Here is a 17698-nt window from a genome sequence, read left to right as displayed (position 1 = left end):
GTGCATAACTTTTCATACGAACTGATAATGAGAATACACTGAGCAGGTGGGTCCGTATCCGGATCGCGGTCTGCCCTGTACCAGTTTATTTAAAATATTTCCTAAATTAGTTGTGTTTAATTTTAAACATTGTATTGTTTATTAGGTATCTTGTTTAAAAAAAAAAAAGTTTTTAGTCTTTATTTTTGTACTTTTTGTACAAAAAATGAACCTTCACTCCATGAAACTAAATGGAAATTGGATTTTAGAGCACTGCAGTTACACCAATAGTCGCCTTTATAACACAAGTAAATATGAAATGAAATGTTAATTTTAATGCATAGCTGAATTCAATCATTTTTATACCTCTAAATTATGATCATTTCATTCAAATAATTTTTTTGAGGTTTTAAGAAAATCCCAATATTCGGGGAGAACTTGTGTTATTACGTAAACTGCATTATATATTGATCTGTAGTTAAAACCCTTGCATACATAGTGGCAGTGAAAGACTAGAAAAATGACTGTGTTTCAGCTAAACATAACCTGAAATCAATTATTACCAAGATATAACTTCTTAACAAAAAGATGGAGAAGGATGAGTGCTGTAGAAATAGAAGCTTTAGAGACTGGATTTTTGTGGAAAATAAGTGATAAAGGAAGGTAAAAGGTGAAAAACCATGGGTTGAGAAAATAGTGAATTCCCTACCAAAAAGAGTTGATGGAGATACTGGCATAAAATACAAGCTTCGCTACCCAAGACTTGCAAATGGCTGCATTCTGTGTAACCTGTTTGGGAAAATATACTGTACCAGTAGGCAGATTTTTTGTTTAAAAAAAATTGACTTTTCAACTCTGTAATGTTAATGTAAGTTTTTGAGTATTTTGTTTAAGAAATCTTTTGAGAGCAGTTTTATCTTTGAATAAATCTCTGATGAAAACAAACACTTTTTGTGTCTTTAACAAAAGAATGGAATTTTGGGCTTTAGAACAAAAAGGTTAAAAGGCTTTAAACAATAAAGATTTTTAACATAAGCTAAAGTATGATTACAGCTCATCTATCCTTGTGTATGTTGACTGTATACAATCTCTTGGGGTGATCCAAGTTACAATTCCTTTTTTACTTCCCACCACTTTAGATGGACAATTTCTGAGGTAAAGTATCATGACATTGGACGGCATAGTGAATGGACAGTTTTCTTACCTCTGGACATCATTGACCAGCTGGGTTTGCAAAAGCAAATCTCTTTTGGGCAGCAAATGATCACAAATGAGGTTCTGATTGGTTCGCACAGCTACACCATTGCACACACACAGGGAACAGAGCACATCTAGAATCTGTAAACAGCAAAACCAACAGGAAGAGACATATTAAAAGGCAAAACACGTTCCTCGAAGCTGAATAAATGTTAACCTAATTTTTTCTATTAAGTCAATAAATACATAGACATTCCTATAAATGGCCTGAATTGTGTCGCAAATTACCATCCAGGTTGCTACTCTAGGGGCAGACAGTTTTAATTTAGCCATTGGATAATTACTCCACTGTACTTCTATGAGGTAAACATGCCTAATAACATTCACTTAACAAAAGTGCAGAATTAAATGGCCTGGGAGGCGCAGAAAGGGGTGACAGGCCACTTAATCATTGTCCTTTTTCTTCTGCTTCAGTCGAAAAATGAGACATTCAGGCAGATTTATGTCCTGGCCTGGCCAACTGTCTAATGTGGGGTTTTATCACAATGGTAAACAGTCTTTTTTTATGTGAGGGAGACACCACAACCTAACATCAAATAAACACTCTGCCAGGCAGAGATGGGAAGTAACGAAGTACAAATACTTCGTTACTGTACTCAAGTAGATGTTTCTGATATTTTTACTTTACTTTACTACTTATTTTTATGGCGACTTTTTACTTCTACTCCTTACATTTTTACACAAATATCTGTACTTTCTACTCCTTACATTTTTAAAAATTGGCTCGTTACTTTAGTTTTGAATCATTTCAATGGAGTTACCGTTATTATTTTTGACGTCATCAATACCAAATTCAATCTAATTACTGGTAGATGGGAATCTACGTTGCATTTGACGCACCACTACAAGATGAATCGACAGATTCGGTGGTATTCATTCGCGGCAAATCATTGCAGCTTGGTGGCGGTGGCGTTAGCATAGTAGCATGGACGACGAGATGATTGAAAATGAACACAACGGAGATCTAGTCCTATTGGCAGACATCCATTTAAAATGTAGGCAACGGCATTAAAAAAGTGGTTTCTACTTTTACTTTTATACTTTAAGTAAATTTACAAGCCTGTACTTTGTTACTTTTACTTGAGTAAAGACGTTTTTCCACTTTTACCAGAGTATTTTTTAACACAAGTATCTGTACTTTTACTCAAGTACGGAAAGTGAGTACTTTTGCCATCTCTGCTGCCAGGTAAGGAGGTTCACTGGTTAAAGTACCTGAAGAGAAGATTAACTCAGCATTATAAGGAACATTTGTTCTGAATAATATGTGAATTGGACTTAGACTTTAGGTAAGGATATAATAAAGATACACCAGGTTATCATATGAAATCCCATTTTAACAGCTGCTGTTACTTGCATGGCTTAAATTGTGTAATCCTATTTAAAAAAAAAGAAACATCCTACTAATAGATAGAGAACTACAAATACTTAGCTTTATAATAAGGAGTATTAAGATAAAACTTGAATAAATGGGCCTACACAATACAACAACAATTTTTATGTCATTTAGAGGAGCATCTGGTTATCTACTGTTTCACAAAAACAGAGGTGGGAAATACAGGATATGAGATAATAACAGGCTTGACTTTGTATTATCAGTACATATAAAAATGTTCCATTCCTGAAAGGCCAAAACAGGCCAAGGAGGTGCTACTATCTCAAACCAGGTGTACAGTAAGTAATCTAGGAAAGTGTGCATCCACAGCTTTCTTCAAGAGACCGTGGGGTTATTCAGAGAATTTAAGGGGAGTGGTGGCCTAGTGGTTAGAGCATAGAGCTTGGAATCCTGAGGTTCTGAGTTCGAGCACCACTTCCACAGACTGGCACTCTGAATCCCTGAGCAAGACCCTGAACCCCACACTGCTTCCCAGGTGCCGCACAATGGCAGCCCACTGCTCTCCAAGGGGATGGGTTGAATGCATGGTAAATTTCTTCAATGTGAGATCAATAAAGTTCAATTAATTAATTACTAATGCTGTAATGAAAAGGTTGGATGCCCCGTCATTTTGATGAAGCTTATGAGGAATTGAAGAAAATCATACTAAAGGATGGAAACACTGCCACTTTAAAAAGAAAAATCAATAAACAAAATGAAAATTAAAAGCAGTTTGACAAAACTCCAAAGTAGCTTAAATATGATTTTCCAAAATACATCTCTTAACTAAAATCTTCATAATCATACCACTAAAGGACTTGCTTGTCATTTGCTCATATTAACAACTTTAAACTTAAAGCAGTTCTGAAGAACTTTCAGTAGCGGTAAGGTAATGAATCTATTCGTGGTGAAACAATGTCATATGATGATGCTTAAGATCTAGATGCATTGACTTCCGTCTTTTTAAAAAATGGCGGAAGGGGGAAGTGACGTATGCCCTAATGCAGTCAGCATATTTCTAGTTGTTTTGTGTGGCAGGGTTACTGCCAACCTCCTCAAAGGTGCTTACTGCTGGTGAAAGTGACACAGACCCCCTCAGGCAATGACCGAGGTGTCAATCAACTAGCTGTAAGTCGATGTATAATCACATTTGTTATGAAAAGATTTAATGAAGGTTGAAAACTTACTTAGTGTTGAACAGTGCATGTCTTAAAAGTCAATATTGTACCGTGTGTAAATTTGACAGCTGATTAATTTACATTATTTTTTTGTACACATCAAAATTAACAGAGAACAACCGTGGCTGAATTAAAGATGACCTGACAATAGATCAAGATTTAATAGAATAAAATTGTGCAGACTGTTAGCACCTAGATTAAAGGAAAATGTAATGTACAACTGACTTAAAAGTGCCAGCCAATGTGCGTTCTGTGTTACTGGTCAACACTAAATGCAGTTTTCTGCATTTAATGATAAACCAAGCTTACTTTAAATCACCTAAAATAACAGATGCCAGTGGAATCTAAATTAAAAATCCAACTTCAGGCATGGCTGTAGTGCAGGGGTTAAATGTGCAACCCATGTATGCCTTAGTGCTCAAAAAGGCTATCACAGGTGTGACTCCCACCTGGAACCATTGCCATATGTCTCCCTCTCTCTGCAATCCTATTTCCTGTCTGTATACTTAAAAATGAAACACTAATTCCTAAAAAAAGAAATCCCACTTCAGAGTTTTAAAAGAGAGAAAACCCCAGAACTATGCAGCCTCTGAACAGATTGTTTTGTATTTTACCTTGCATTTACTTGTGTCAACAATAAACCCTAGAGGGGTATTATATAGTGCAATAATATCCCACAGCAGCACTACCCCAGTATGGTTGAAAATGCTTACCTTGTGGTTGCGACCATGTTTGTAGAGCAGTGATATGATAGACTTAATGTGTCCTTTCTGGATGATATTAAGTGCCTCGGGGCTCTCGATTAGGATGCAGTGCAGAACTTCTAAGATGCCTACACAGCCACAAAATTCATCAATTAATTAACACTAGCTAAAGGGAAAGACAAAGCATTGGACATTTTTCAAAAAGACAACATGCATGGATCAATAGCTAACATATAAAAGCTAACAACAGCTGAGAGATTCATTAAAGGAAGAGAATTTGACTCAGCTATTGTACATTTTAAAGTTTTTTTTACTCTCATAGGAAAGAGATTTTACCTGAAGAAGACTCTAATCTTTCCAACTTGCTCACCAGCCAATCCAAATTGTTTGAGAACTGGGTACAGTTGTTCCGGTTTCCTCTGATTAGTGCCGCTATAAGTCAAAAGAGGTGTGGGTGAGTGAAACCTTGCATTGGGGAAAAAAAAAACAGGTTTGATGGGTCCGATTTAGCACTAATGTGATACCTTATGTAATATAACAAGGTCATCCAAATAGAGACGCCTTAAATTAATGCCAAAACCATTTAAGTAAGAGGTTGTGCTTTGACATTCTTATACATATTAATTTCTAAAGGTGTTTATGGTATACAAAAGAGGGAGGGAAAGGAGAAGACATCAACACTTGCTGAGAAATAAACCCACCTAATGAATGACCTAGCTGCAAAAGACAGGGTCATGGGATGCAGACAGACAAGGAAGAAAGGAAGAGGACGTCTTAAATCCAGTTAGCGCTGCGCTACATCAGATGTGTGGAGGAGTGAACAGGGACGTGAGAGAGGGAGACGTGGCTGGAAGACTAATTTCACTCAGGAGGGGAAATCAGTATTAATATGAGCATGAAGGACATTCTTGAAGGGTAGAAGGGCTTCAGTTTGAGATGATGAAAGATAAACTTTGCATAAGGTAGAAGGATGTACAGACATTAACCAAGAGTAAAAATATGCAATATGCATCCTGGACCGGTTTGGTGAGGTAATATGTCATGGATAGCTTATTACAGAGTGTGAAAGAGGTTAAGAGTTATGGTCGAACATGAGAGCTGATGACACGGGGTCATGTGGAAAACATGGCAAGAGCAAACAATACATAATAAAAGACAAGATAATGATAAAAATTGACATTCACTGATGACATGCAGGTCCTCTGTGTGGTTTCTGTGTGCCAAACAGTGTGCTATGTTTGGAAGCACACAGCATCTTTCTGTCTAGAGGGCATATCATTTTCAGGTGTTACTCCCGAGATGCACTGATGAGAGCTTTGTCCGACTGGCCTCTTTTTTGTCAATTTTTGTAAAGAAACAACAAGCTGAGTCAGATTTTTCCTTAGAGCTGCCATAAAAGAAAAAAGAATATTTTGGTCTGGTTATCCTGCTATCATCAGCCTTCATTTGTTTATATTTGCATCAGGGGAAGTTTTTCCCTATTTTATTTGTAATTAATTCAAAAATGACTAATTACAGGGATCACATTTTAAACAGGCTTTCACATTTCATATGAGCAATATGTACAATTAGAAAGCTTTCCTCATGTGTACTGTGAAAGGAATGAGGAATGCCAAGATTTAAATACTCAGAAACTGAGAAGATTCTATTGACCTGTGCAAGAATTTTGGTTACTTTGAGTGTGTAGAAAGCTTGACAAAGAATGATTAATTGATTGATTGATTGACTGATCGATCGATTAATTGATCGATTGATTAATGGGAAAAATGATCAAAGATAACATGTATTTTTGTTTTTAGTTGAGCATTCTTGTAATCTGCTTTTGTTTTATCTTTCTATTATGTTCTTATATCATGATAAAAGCAGTCATGTTTTAACATAAGATACAAAAGATACAGTTTGCGATTAAGATGTTAGATATATCTGACATCCATTTGAAACTTATGTTGAAACTATTTAATGTTTTGTCCTCTTTACTCACAACCGGATTAAGACAAAAAGTGTGCTCTTTTTATGCACTTTATGGTTATAGAAATGGTGGATTTCTGAGTTTCTCATGGGCCAGTCAACAGTCAGGGTCAAAAAAACATTTTTCCTAAATTCATCTCTACTCAAACAATCAGTGGGCGTTAGTACGAAGGTGATTATTTTTTTTTCTTTTTTATTTTGAGAACATGTCTGTATGTACAGTAATTGAAGTGTCTGTAAAGTTCTTATTAGCTGTTAGAACAGCAGGGAAACAATTTTCACAGTTACCCTATTTCTCAGCAACTCATATCTAGTATACAAACATTTAATTTTCTTTGGGATTAATAAAGTATTTTTGAAATGAATTGAATCTCTGAGACTTATTACAGTAAAGACCGACTCTAAGTATGCTTATACGTAGATACTATATATATTTGTGTGTATGAGGGACAATTGGGACCAGCTCTTACCCAGCAGCTCATACAGCAGGTTAAGAATGTCTTTCCAAGCTGCTCCTGCCTCTGACCCAGCACACTCCCCAAAATGGGCCGCACTGTTATAGACGTTTAGCCGGTCAATGCAGTTGGACACAAGGGTCAGCATGCCCTAAGAAACACACAGAAATCAAAGACATTAAAACAACTATAGCACACATAATAGTAAAAGGTCTCATTTGTTTTTCCACTTGTGTAATTAATGTTATTGGTGTATCTCCATCATCTTTTATCTTAACTATAAAGTTAAGTTACAATCAGCTCCTCCAGAATCCTGTAAAGATTAAGCTATGTGAAAAAAGGGAGATAAAGAATTTTATTATCACAATGGTGCCATGCTTATGACAAATAAACATAAAAAATATATTTATGCCTTGGATTAATGGCACACATAGACTCTAGATAATGAGCAGTTCCTCTTTACCTTCCAAAACGTTTTATGCTACAATAAAAAACTAATATACTTCAGATATTAAGAGCATGGTAGAAAAAAATTACATTTATTGCAGTCAAAGCACTTTTTTACTTTATACATTTTTATCATTTTGCTTTTTTTTAAGTGATACATTAAAGATATATTGTGCAGCCCAAATACAAAATAAAAATTATACTCAAGAGCCAACTATTTCATAACGGTAGTGTTTAAAAAATATTGTTGAATACAATTCAAAAGCCTGAGTCAATATATCATCAGAAATACCCGAAGAATCATTTAAGAAAGAGAGATAAAGATATGGATATTCCTGAAAGGCCCATATTGCGTCACTAAAGTACTTCAAGACATATAGGAGTGCTTTGAAGAGGTACAAGTATGGCTGCCGTTGTTACATACTGTATACATTATCAATCCAGCTTTCTGAGCTAAGGAAAGTTCTTCTAATCAAAAACAGATAGGATTGAAACAAAGACATCCCTCAAGTTACATTCCTCAGCTCAATCTGTGTAATACTGGGGTATCCCTAGGTCAAATGAGAGCAGTTAGGTTTGTCCCAGTAATACCGGGACAAACCTAACTGCTCTCATTTAACTAACTGCTCTCTAGTATATCCTACTGGCTGGAGATACTGGGCCAGTATCTCCAGCCAGTAGGATATACTAGGAAGACCTCTAAATAGAGGCATCCTATAGGAATCATGGCGAGATCCCTAAATCCTCTTAGCAGACTCCCTTTGATGTGGATGAGCATCAGCTTTTATTCGAGGAATCCTATGGAGGAAACAAACATCAGCCTCGTTTATCCAAGGTCTTGTTCTTTCTCTTAGTTAAGTTAAATCTCGTGAGCATAGGTGAGGGTCGTGATGTGGAAAGGATCAATAACCCTGGGCTCAGCTAAGTAAAACTGAGATCTCTGCATCTCCCTGTCCATTCTACCATCATTTGTGAACAAACCTCGAAGGACTCCCCCCTTTTAATGCAGGGACTGACTCTGAGGCTTAGTAGTAGTCTACCTTTTTCCAGATAATAACTACAACTATAGACCTGAAACAGCTAGCGCTCATTTAAACTACTTTACACTTTGTTGCAAAAGATTCCAGTGTGTGTTCAGTATCATAAAACGTACACATAACAAACAGAGGAGAAAAAAAGCTCTAGAAAATACCCTAAGAGTTAATAAAATTCCATAAAAATGTATACAATATGACACATCCTTAAAGATAATTTGGGAAAGACACTCTGATGAAAGATTAGAGGTGTAAAGTACCCTTAGAAATAAAAAAAAATGTGTGCATATAAATAATATGTAAATAAAATCTATTGTCACCGGGGATCTTTTTGTTTCTATGTGATCTTTTTTATATGTGTTTGTGAGAAGTGGGGGTGTGTTTGTGTGTGTCATTGGCTGGGTAGACCACCTACCAGTTTTATTATGAAATGTCCTTTAATGTTGCTACACCATTCAGTAAGAACTTCAGAAAATAATTTTTGCCATCAAATACTTGACAACAGTTTGCAAAATCTTTTATTTATTTATTTATTCATTTATGTATATATTGTTTTATGTTGAATGACCTCAAAATATAACTTGTTCAAATATTAAGAGCTTTCTTATCAAAGACAAGCTCTCATTAATTAGTTGTAGAGCTTCAACTGGGAAATCTGTTTCAAAATTTCCATTAGTGCGACACTATCATAGATGCATCTCTCTTTCCTCCAAAGTGTCAAACTGATTTATGCCACAGAGAATTATCTACAGTAATCTCATATGCAAAACTGAGTGTGTTAAGAGGACTAAATGGAAATCTCAGATGATTTATAATGGCATCAAAAACTGTGAGTCAGCTTTGTACATTGACCAATTAACTTCCAGAAGGCAATATATCAGGAACCACACAGAGGCTCCTATTTTATCATATTATGCTTAAAAGAATAAAAGGTTCAAACCTGCCGAAATATGATATGGTCCTATTTTAAGATACGGTATTTAATTAAATCTAATCTCCTTACAATTAGGTCATGTTATTAAAAGCATTGTAGAACAAATAAAATTTGGATGTTTGACGTCATACAAATTCTCAATATACCAGCTGGTATAATGTATATTTGATAAAAGTAATTTGGGCTGTAGAAGCTTAGCAGCATCAATGTTTCTCATGCTTTCATTGGGGAAACAATGAACAATGAAACTGCTGACACTTTTAGTTGCATTGCCTCTAAATACTGCATAGCAATGAGAAATGGCTCCAAAGATCAGCTGCTCTTTATCTCTTTCAAATCTGCAGGTTGCTGCTCACTCTCAGCTTAAATCACAGAAATTGCTGCATTTTAGTCATAGTTATGCTTAATTCCACATAAAATTAGGCAGTAGCTATAATGCAGAGATACACTTTTGGTCCAGTTAAATTAAGTTTGCCTACATAACTCTTTAAGAAAAATAAAAAACAAATGAGTTATTATGTTTTTTTTTTATGTAATAATAAATACATTTACGAAAATGTGTTTATTTAGAAAAATAGATTTTTCGTTTAATTCCATAAAAAAAACTTCTTAAGGAAATAATATGCAGATTTTGCGCAACAACACAAAGAAAAGGTCTTTGTTTTCATTATACATAAATATGTATAATAAAAAACCATGAAGTCAATAAAAGTCCATTACAAAAACAAAAAATAAAAAAGCAATAAAAAAAAAGAAAAAGCAAGGGGCCAAAAAAATCACTAAATATTTTGTAAAATGTATTTCATATTTACAGATATGCTTTGTCTTGTTGACTTCATGAAAGATGCTGGTAGCTACCAGTTTATAAATGCATGGTTGAGCTTTTAGTTTATCACAAATCCACTGTGAAACAAGTGGTTTGCTTTATAAACCTTAGAGTGTTGCTAGGGTTCAGAAAATTTAGAGTTAAAACAACAACAGGGCTATATAACAGAATGGTACTGTTCAGAGGTTGATCTCTTGTGGGCTGTATTGGAGCATTTTTTTTTTTTTTTGACAACAGCCTCAATTCTAGAGGTTCTTGCCTCTGTTAAGAAGTCATATTCGATGAACCGGCTCAAGCTTCTGTAATGGTAACACTCACTTCCTGTTTGAAGAGATTCTGTCTGTTCTTGAGTGAACGCAGCTTTATCTGCCTCTCCTCATGCTCCAGCTCGACATCAGGGAGTTGGAAATAGGTGATGAGGTCGTTGAGTGTTTGGAGCACCTCCTCGACAGGCAACGCTACAAGGGTTCTGTTTTTAACGCTCAGGCAGTCAAGGTCTCTGGGATGGAGAGACAGACGCAAGACAAAATAATTAAAACTTTTTTTTTCAGGAAAGAATTATGAGCAATTATAGCTCTAAAATTGGCCTATATATCAAAAAGGCAATAAAAGCAATCCTACTGGGAGCTATGTGAATGCAAGGAGAGGCTGTGATGACTAACAATGTTTAACCCACAAGTTCATTCATGTTGAATAACTGATTTCCGTTGGTTTGCTAAAAATAGCTTTTGTCGTAAACCTGGGAGGGATGAAGGGGGGGAGTATATGTCACAGCCACAGCAGAGAGGCTGACATCTCCTAATATGTAGGCATGACAGGCACCCAGATGAATGGAGGGGTCTTTGACAAAAAGGAAGAAAATAGGATCCAGTCATGGTGGTTTTTCTTTAAAGCTGGAACTGGGGTCTAGTAAAGTAGTTGCTGGCACATAAGCACAAGGCAGGGCTACTGAGGAAGCAGGCAGTAGCTTTGGTTTCTCACTCAGTCAAAAGGCCTAGAGCATGATTCCAATTGGTGATGTTCAACGTGTGACTGTGTGAAAGACTAAAGGGCTAAAAGAGATCAGTGTTCAGGCTTCAGCTCAACAACATGGTTCCATCAGGGAGAGGACTTTATTGTCTTTATTAGATGTGCTCTTTCACTGTCAGCTGGTGCTTAAGTTTTCAGCATGTCTTTAAAAAATCTCTCAGAGATGTATAATTTGTTTTAAGTGGATAATTTGATTTAATGGGAAATTTGCATCCCTCCACTCACAGGTGAATTATATTTTGCACACCTGATGAATCGGTTAAAGAGAAGCGTTGTGTTGCGGATGATTCTGGCAGCCCGAGACTCTTCATGTTGACAACGCTGCAGGGTTAACCCGTCATCCATGTGGCCTTCAGAATGAAGACAAGCCTTAAGGGAAAAACATGTGAGCAGATGATATGGAAAAAGGTGGAAAGGAAAGACAGCAAGGAAAAGATTTGTCAAACTGCACTGAGCCTTAATAACAAAACAGTTTAACACAGCAGTATTACAGAGTACATGCAGGGCTTTCTTCAAAACAAGCTGGACTCTTGGCATTTTTTCCATATTAAAAAAACAAACAATGCATTTCATACAAATTTAATGACACAAAGCAGTAGATGTGACATGGAAGGAAAACTGTAAATGGTTTCATTAAAAAAACAGAAAAAAAAGAAAAGCATTTAAAAAGTTTAGCACCTCAATAAAAATCCACTGCAATCCACTACTCACTTCAATAAATAAAGTCTAATTATGTTTAATTGTGTTACATAAACGGTACAGATGTTCTGTGAAGACATCAGTGTTTTTAGAACACCAGATACAGCATCATTAAGACTAACAAGCACAGAACACATAGGGATAAAGGTGTGGAGATTTTTAGTGTGTGTCGATTATACTATAGTTAGCTTACAGCTTCTGCTCCTACAGCTAGAAACCACCTTTTATGGCTGAAATCTTGGTGTCATGATGGACTCCAACCTGAACCTTCAGAGGCACAGAAAGGCAGTTACTAAGTCCGCCTTACATCACCTGAAGAACATTTCCAGGATTAAAGGAAGCAAGCAGGATCTAGAAAAAACTCTTTCATGTATTTTTAAACAGCAGAATTTATTACTGAAACTGTGTTTTTACAGGTTTTCCTGAAAAGTCAATCAGACAGCTGCAGCTGTTTCAAAATGCTGTTGCCTGTGTTCTCACTAGAATTAAGAAAGTAGAGCACATCAGCCCGTTTCTGAAGTGCTTCCACTGTTTCCCTGCAGCTCAGAAAATAGAATTAAAAATCCTTCTGTTAGCATATAAATAACCGAATATATCAGCACTAATAATAAAAGATTTTTGTCAGTGTATCAACCTTCCAGTCCCCTCAGGTGTTCTAGTTCCAGTTTACGCCGTACACCCAGAGCACGAACAAGACATGAGCAAACTTCCAGAACGCTAAAAGTGCTGAGAGCCTGAGTTCTATCATTACTCTGCTCCAATAGTTTTATTTGCTTCACTACCTACTTTTATTCTGCTTTTATTTTCCTTACATTTTATTGTTTAATTCATGTAAAGCACTTTGAATTGTCTCTGTAATGAATTTCGCTTTATAAATAAACTTGCCTTGCCTTGTCTAATACAGTCTTCAAATTATTCACATAACACTCTTCTATCCATTACGTATGTAGAGAATATAAAGAGTAGGAGAGAGAATCACCCTAGATACTGTATGACCATCAATCTAAACTGACCAGATGCCAAGAATGGCCCTATTTATTAAAAATAAAACTGTCAACAGGTCATGATTGCACTGGAGAAGCAGAAGAGATTCACAATTCAGGTGGACCTCAGTTATCAAGCAGACATCTGGTTGTTATGGACTCTAAAAATCTGGATTTCACAGAAGAGTTGCAAGGAGAAAGCCATTAAAAGTCTAATTTGAAGTTTGCAATAATCCTTGTAGGTGACAAAATAAAATGCACCTATAGGTAAATCCAGCAGTCTGAATTAACTTAGGTGGGATCAATTGGAAAAGAGGCCACAGCATCAAAGATTTTGATTTAAAAATGACATTGAAATCTGCATTCTTCAGGGTTACATCTCTTGTGTTTTGCGTTGATCTATCGCATATGGTAGAATTTGCATAAAATACATTAATGTTAATGTTTGAGATGTGAGCAAATGTGAGACGTTTAATATGCAAAAATAGTTTTAGGATGTTACAAAACTAAAATAAATCCCTATAAAGAATCATCAAACCAACTGAGCTCATTGTTTCTGGAGTAATTATCTGCTCCAAAGAAACTTATTTAGAATTGTTTTTCTTTATGTTAACTTCTGAGTGTTCTAATGCTCACTCTTCTCTTGAGAGGACCCAGTCGAGTAGATTTGACATCAGGCGCTTGGTAGGAGAGCCACAGACCTGTGGCTACATGCATGATGAAGCAGAGCGAGTCTCCATATTTTATCTCTGCCACCCCCATACCCTCAATGTCCCGCTTGGGGCTCTGCTCCAGCTTTTCCTGTGTAGGTTCAAACGAGAATGAAGAAAGCTGTCATGTGAAACAGAAAATAACAAATGCATTAAAACAAAAATAAGCATACAGAGCACGCTATTCAGTTCTAAATCAAACCAAACAATCAAAAGCAAAGTGCATTTAACTCATGACAGTTTAATAGTTTATTTGCTGCTATTGTGATGCCATTGTGGCTATAAAGAATGCAGCAAAGAATTACAGCTAGAGAAATCATTAATATGAATCTTCTTTCATTTCAGTAGTTTGGTATTTGGGAGTATATTAACAAAAGTGAAACACATCAAACTGAAGCAATCAGTTCAATCAATTTGACATGTGCAAAAAAAAAACATTTTGTAGGCCCACGTGATTTAATTCACATGCAATACATACAGAGGAAGACTTAGAAGGTTATATTTTTGCTAATCTGTGGGCGATTGATGTTTTTATGCATTTACTTACCTTTGATGCTCTAAAGCAGAAAGTTGTGGAAACTGTGTCTGACCTCTCCCGGTCCTGCAGGACCAGTCCCCTGTCCTCAGTTAAGGCCAGGTAGTGACCTGTTGTCAGGTGACGAAGTCGAAAAGGCTGTCCCCAGCGGATGTGGCTTCCACTCCAACTGCAAAGGAAATATTCTTGATCTTACCATAGTGTGAATTACAGTGCATACAAGAAGGTTTATAGGACCCATTACTGATTAATATGGCAACAGGCAACTTGCAAACGTAGTTTATTCTTTGAAGTGCAAGAAAGTAACTGCTTACTGTACAAAAGATTCTTTTCTAAAAAAAATATAAAACGCTGTTGCAAGGTTGCTAATCTTGCGGTATTTTAGGACAGAAAATTACAACAGGTTATAAGATATTCAACAAAAAAAAGAGATAAACGACATGTGACAGGAAAACCCGTTTGGAGCAAGAAAATTCTAGGAATTGTTAGTGTTAATGGCAAAAATAATACATGAAAGGAAGAGAAGAAATTATAAATTTATGCAAAACAAATATATTTGAAATAGGAAGGATACAAGAAGATGTAGTACCTAATTCGTAGTGGCTCCAGCCGCCATAAGGACCTTGCCTTGGCACCTGCTTTACCCGTCTCATAGTTGACTATCCTGGGGAAGCCAGAAAGACAAACAGTAAGTTCGACGGCAGATGCCGCCATCAAGGTCATTCATCATACCTCTGAAGAACCTCTCCTCTAAAAGCACTCTTCATTCATCACCCTGATTTCTAAAGATGTTTGGCTCAAACACATAAATACACACTAACATATGGGGTGCATTCACTCTCTCTGACAACAGCACATCATTCTTCAAAAGGAGACATGTGTGCCCTGATATCCCACAGCAACACTGTCGATCAGCGATATATGGGTGACTGAGCCCAGAGATAAAAGGAAACACACATCACCCTGTGGTGTCAGCTCACAGCGTGTTTGATCTGTCTCAAAAAATACAAAATGAGTGTTTAAAGAAAGCTGCTTCTGGTAAATCTCAAGGTCACACTAGGAGAAAAGTCAAAGCTTAAAATGAATTATCCAATCCCACCCCCATGCTTCTCTCCCTCTGTTCTAAAAATAGACATGGTGTGTCCAAATGGTAGAGGCACATCTCACAGCACCTTGTTGAATGTGTGTCTGTGCCATTCTTGTAGTCATGACCCACTTCACAACCTTGATATTGTTTTCTTTCCTTATCTTTGTTTTAATTCTGCCATACTTGCTTCTTCAGGAATCAGTGTTTTTTATGCTGATCAGAGGAAAATTATTAAAAGATGATGAGATCAAGGGTAAGCTCTTGTATGCTAATTTGCCCGTGTTACACACCTCTGCTGTTCCTCACTCTGGTCTGATCCTGGGATGCTCACCACCTCGTCATGACCGTGAAAGAGGCGCATAACATGGCCACCCAACAGGTAGCCTTTGGGAGGCAGAGGAACAGACAATAATTTAAAAACAGACTGTTTTTTGAAGCTGCTACAGAATCATAATAAGAACTGAAATAATAATTTTGCAGTGCCAAGGAAATGTATTAATACTCCTTAGAAATCTTCACAATTATCACATTTTAGCAAGACTTAAATGCATTTTCATGAATGTCATAAGATGCATCCACCCAAAGAAGCACATAGTTTTAAAATTAAATGACATGGTCAGATTTTTTTTTTCACAAATTAAAAAGAATTGTAAAAGGGAATGAATATGTATTTACTCCCTAATTAAATACATTGCAAAACTCTACCAGCTTTGCAGAAATAGAGATAGATTTTTTGTCCTCTCTTCTTTCCAGACAGTGTGAGGTTTTATCAATACCATATGTGAAGATCAGGTATAATGTCAAGCCATTGATACTTTCTTCAACTTTCTACAACTTCATTGTACAGAACGCCCCACAAAAAAAGAACACAAACAAGTTAAATTTAAAAGTTGCCTCATAGCACATAACTTCTATTTTCAGGTATTTTCATAGTTTGATTGAACACTTTGAATCAATTTGACTGTATGATCTGGTTGAGCTGTAAAGTGCCTTGAGATGACTTGTGTTGTGAATTTGGCGCTATATAAATACAAAGGAGGAGGAGGTAACAGGTAAATACGAGCACATATGAAGCCGTAATTCTCAGTTAGTGATTTGCATACATTAAAATGTTCTTTGACTGTTCACAATTGTACATAACTGTTTATTGGTCTATTAAACTGATAAATACATCATAAACAATATCTTTTTATTTTCAGATTTGGTCATAGATGATGCCATTTCTCATAACACATAGACAAACCATTGGTATAGTTGTAATGTAAACTCAAGGGTTGTGAATACATATGCAAGGCATGGTGTAATGACATTGCACAAATTTATAACATTAATTACAGAGAACTGAAAGATTACAACTTTTCACATCGTTTTGTTTCAAGTCATTGAATTTAGGACAAGTGTTTCACATTCATGTGGAATGATATATTTCCGGAGAACAATTCAATGAATTAATCATAAGAAATCTCTACCTTCTTCAATGTTGCTACCAGAACAAATGGGGTGGACATTCCACAGAGTCTGCATGAAGGAAGCATCCACCTGGATGTTGCCATTGGAGATGGACAAGTGCTAGAGGAGAGACCACATGGAGAACTTAATCATTTATGTACTATGATATTATGGGTGGTGCTTTAATCAGCAGAAATACACCTGACTAAAAATGAATGTTTTAGCTAGCTGTTTTGACATTATATTTTTACTCATTCTTAAAATTTGCATAATTGTTTTTTCATCAATGGAAATAATATAGTTTATTGAGTGAGGACAACACTTTATGGATTAGTCTTGTAAACTAGCTCCACCCGCCAGCGGCTAAAATCATTTTTGCCTGTGAGTGGGTCTAGCATCGATCAATGCCCCAGGCCCTAGATCTGGCGGGCCAATCACAACGCAGAGATTTGTTTTGAATTTTTGGACACAAAGCAGGTGGGGTTTTGAGGGTGGGGTGACAAAGCTGTGCAACGCCGGAGAAAACCCAACAAGGAAGATGGCAACAATTATTGAACTATTTATTGATTTTTAAGACTCAGCTTTGGAATCAGTTTTGGAGGGATTAGACTTTGGGTTCTCGTTGAAACTTGAGCATGAAGAGGCTCTATGCTCCTTAATCTTTAAGAAGGACATATTCACCATTTTACCGACAGCCGCTTCACTTGCTATTTGTTTACACTCCCCCACCAGCTTTCTTTCGCGCTTACTATGTCCCAGTCAGTTGTGCTCATTGGTCAGAGCATTGACCAATAGACACAGACATGGTTTGAAAAACAATGGGTCGTTCTCATCAACAATCTTCCCATGTCTCATTCATCGGGGCCAGACTAAATTACACATTTAATCTCACATTTAGTCTGGTTTATCAGGCTACTTATGGATGTGAAAGGGGTGATTATTTTAAGTAAAACATGTTTTATCATGGAGTACCAAAGAAATCATAAAACCATCCAGATTATCAGACATTTTAAATGTTTTCAATGTTTTGCTTTCAGGCAAATATGATTACA

The 17698-nt window shown here is 36.3% G+C and overlaps 1 protein-coding gene across 13 annotated transcripts in view; it reads right to left on the bottom strand.

Annotated features, from left to right (window-relative positions):
• ryr3 (ryanodine receptor 3) overlaps positions 1-17698 on the bottom strand; it is a 134713-nt gene that overhangs the window by 74655 nt on the left and 42360 nt on the right. For all 13 annotated transcript variants that reach the window (XM_015373714.1, XM_015373717.1, XM_015373724.1 and 10 more), the window contains 11 exons: positions 16667-16766; positions 15488-15581; positions 14700-14774; positions 14123-14279; positions 13502-13666; positions 11431-11552; positions 10473-10653; positions 6929-7064; positions 4827-4922; positions 4500-4618; positions 1184-1317 (listed from right to left, as the gene is read on the bottom strand). In XM_015373714.1, the coding sequence (XP_015229200.1) occupies positions 1184-1317; positions 4500-4618; positions 4827-4922; positions 6929-7064; positions 10473-10653; positions 11431-11552; positions 13502-13666; positions 14123-14279; positions 14700-14774; positions 15488-15581; positions 16667-16766 (1379 nt within the window). The remainder of the gene's footprint in view (positions 1-1183; positions 1318-4499; positions 4619-4826; positions 4923-6928; positions 7065-10472; positions 10654-11430; positions 11553-13501; positions 13667-14122; positions 14280-14699; positions 14775-15487; positions 15582-16666; positions 16767-17698) is intronic.

This window comes from Cyprinodon variegatus, unplaced genomic scaffold, assembly GCF_000732505.1.
Source record: "Cyprinodon variegatus isolate N-32 unplaced genomic scaffold, C_variegatus-1.0 Scaffold91, whole genome shotgun sequence".
NCBI lineage: Eukaryota > Metazoa > Chordata > Actinopteri > Cyprinodontiformes > Cyprinodontidae > Cyprinodon > Cyprinodon variegatus.
Note: the sequence above shows the minus strand (reverse complement) of the source record. Positions and strands in the feature narration are given on the sequence as shown.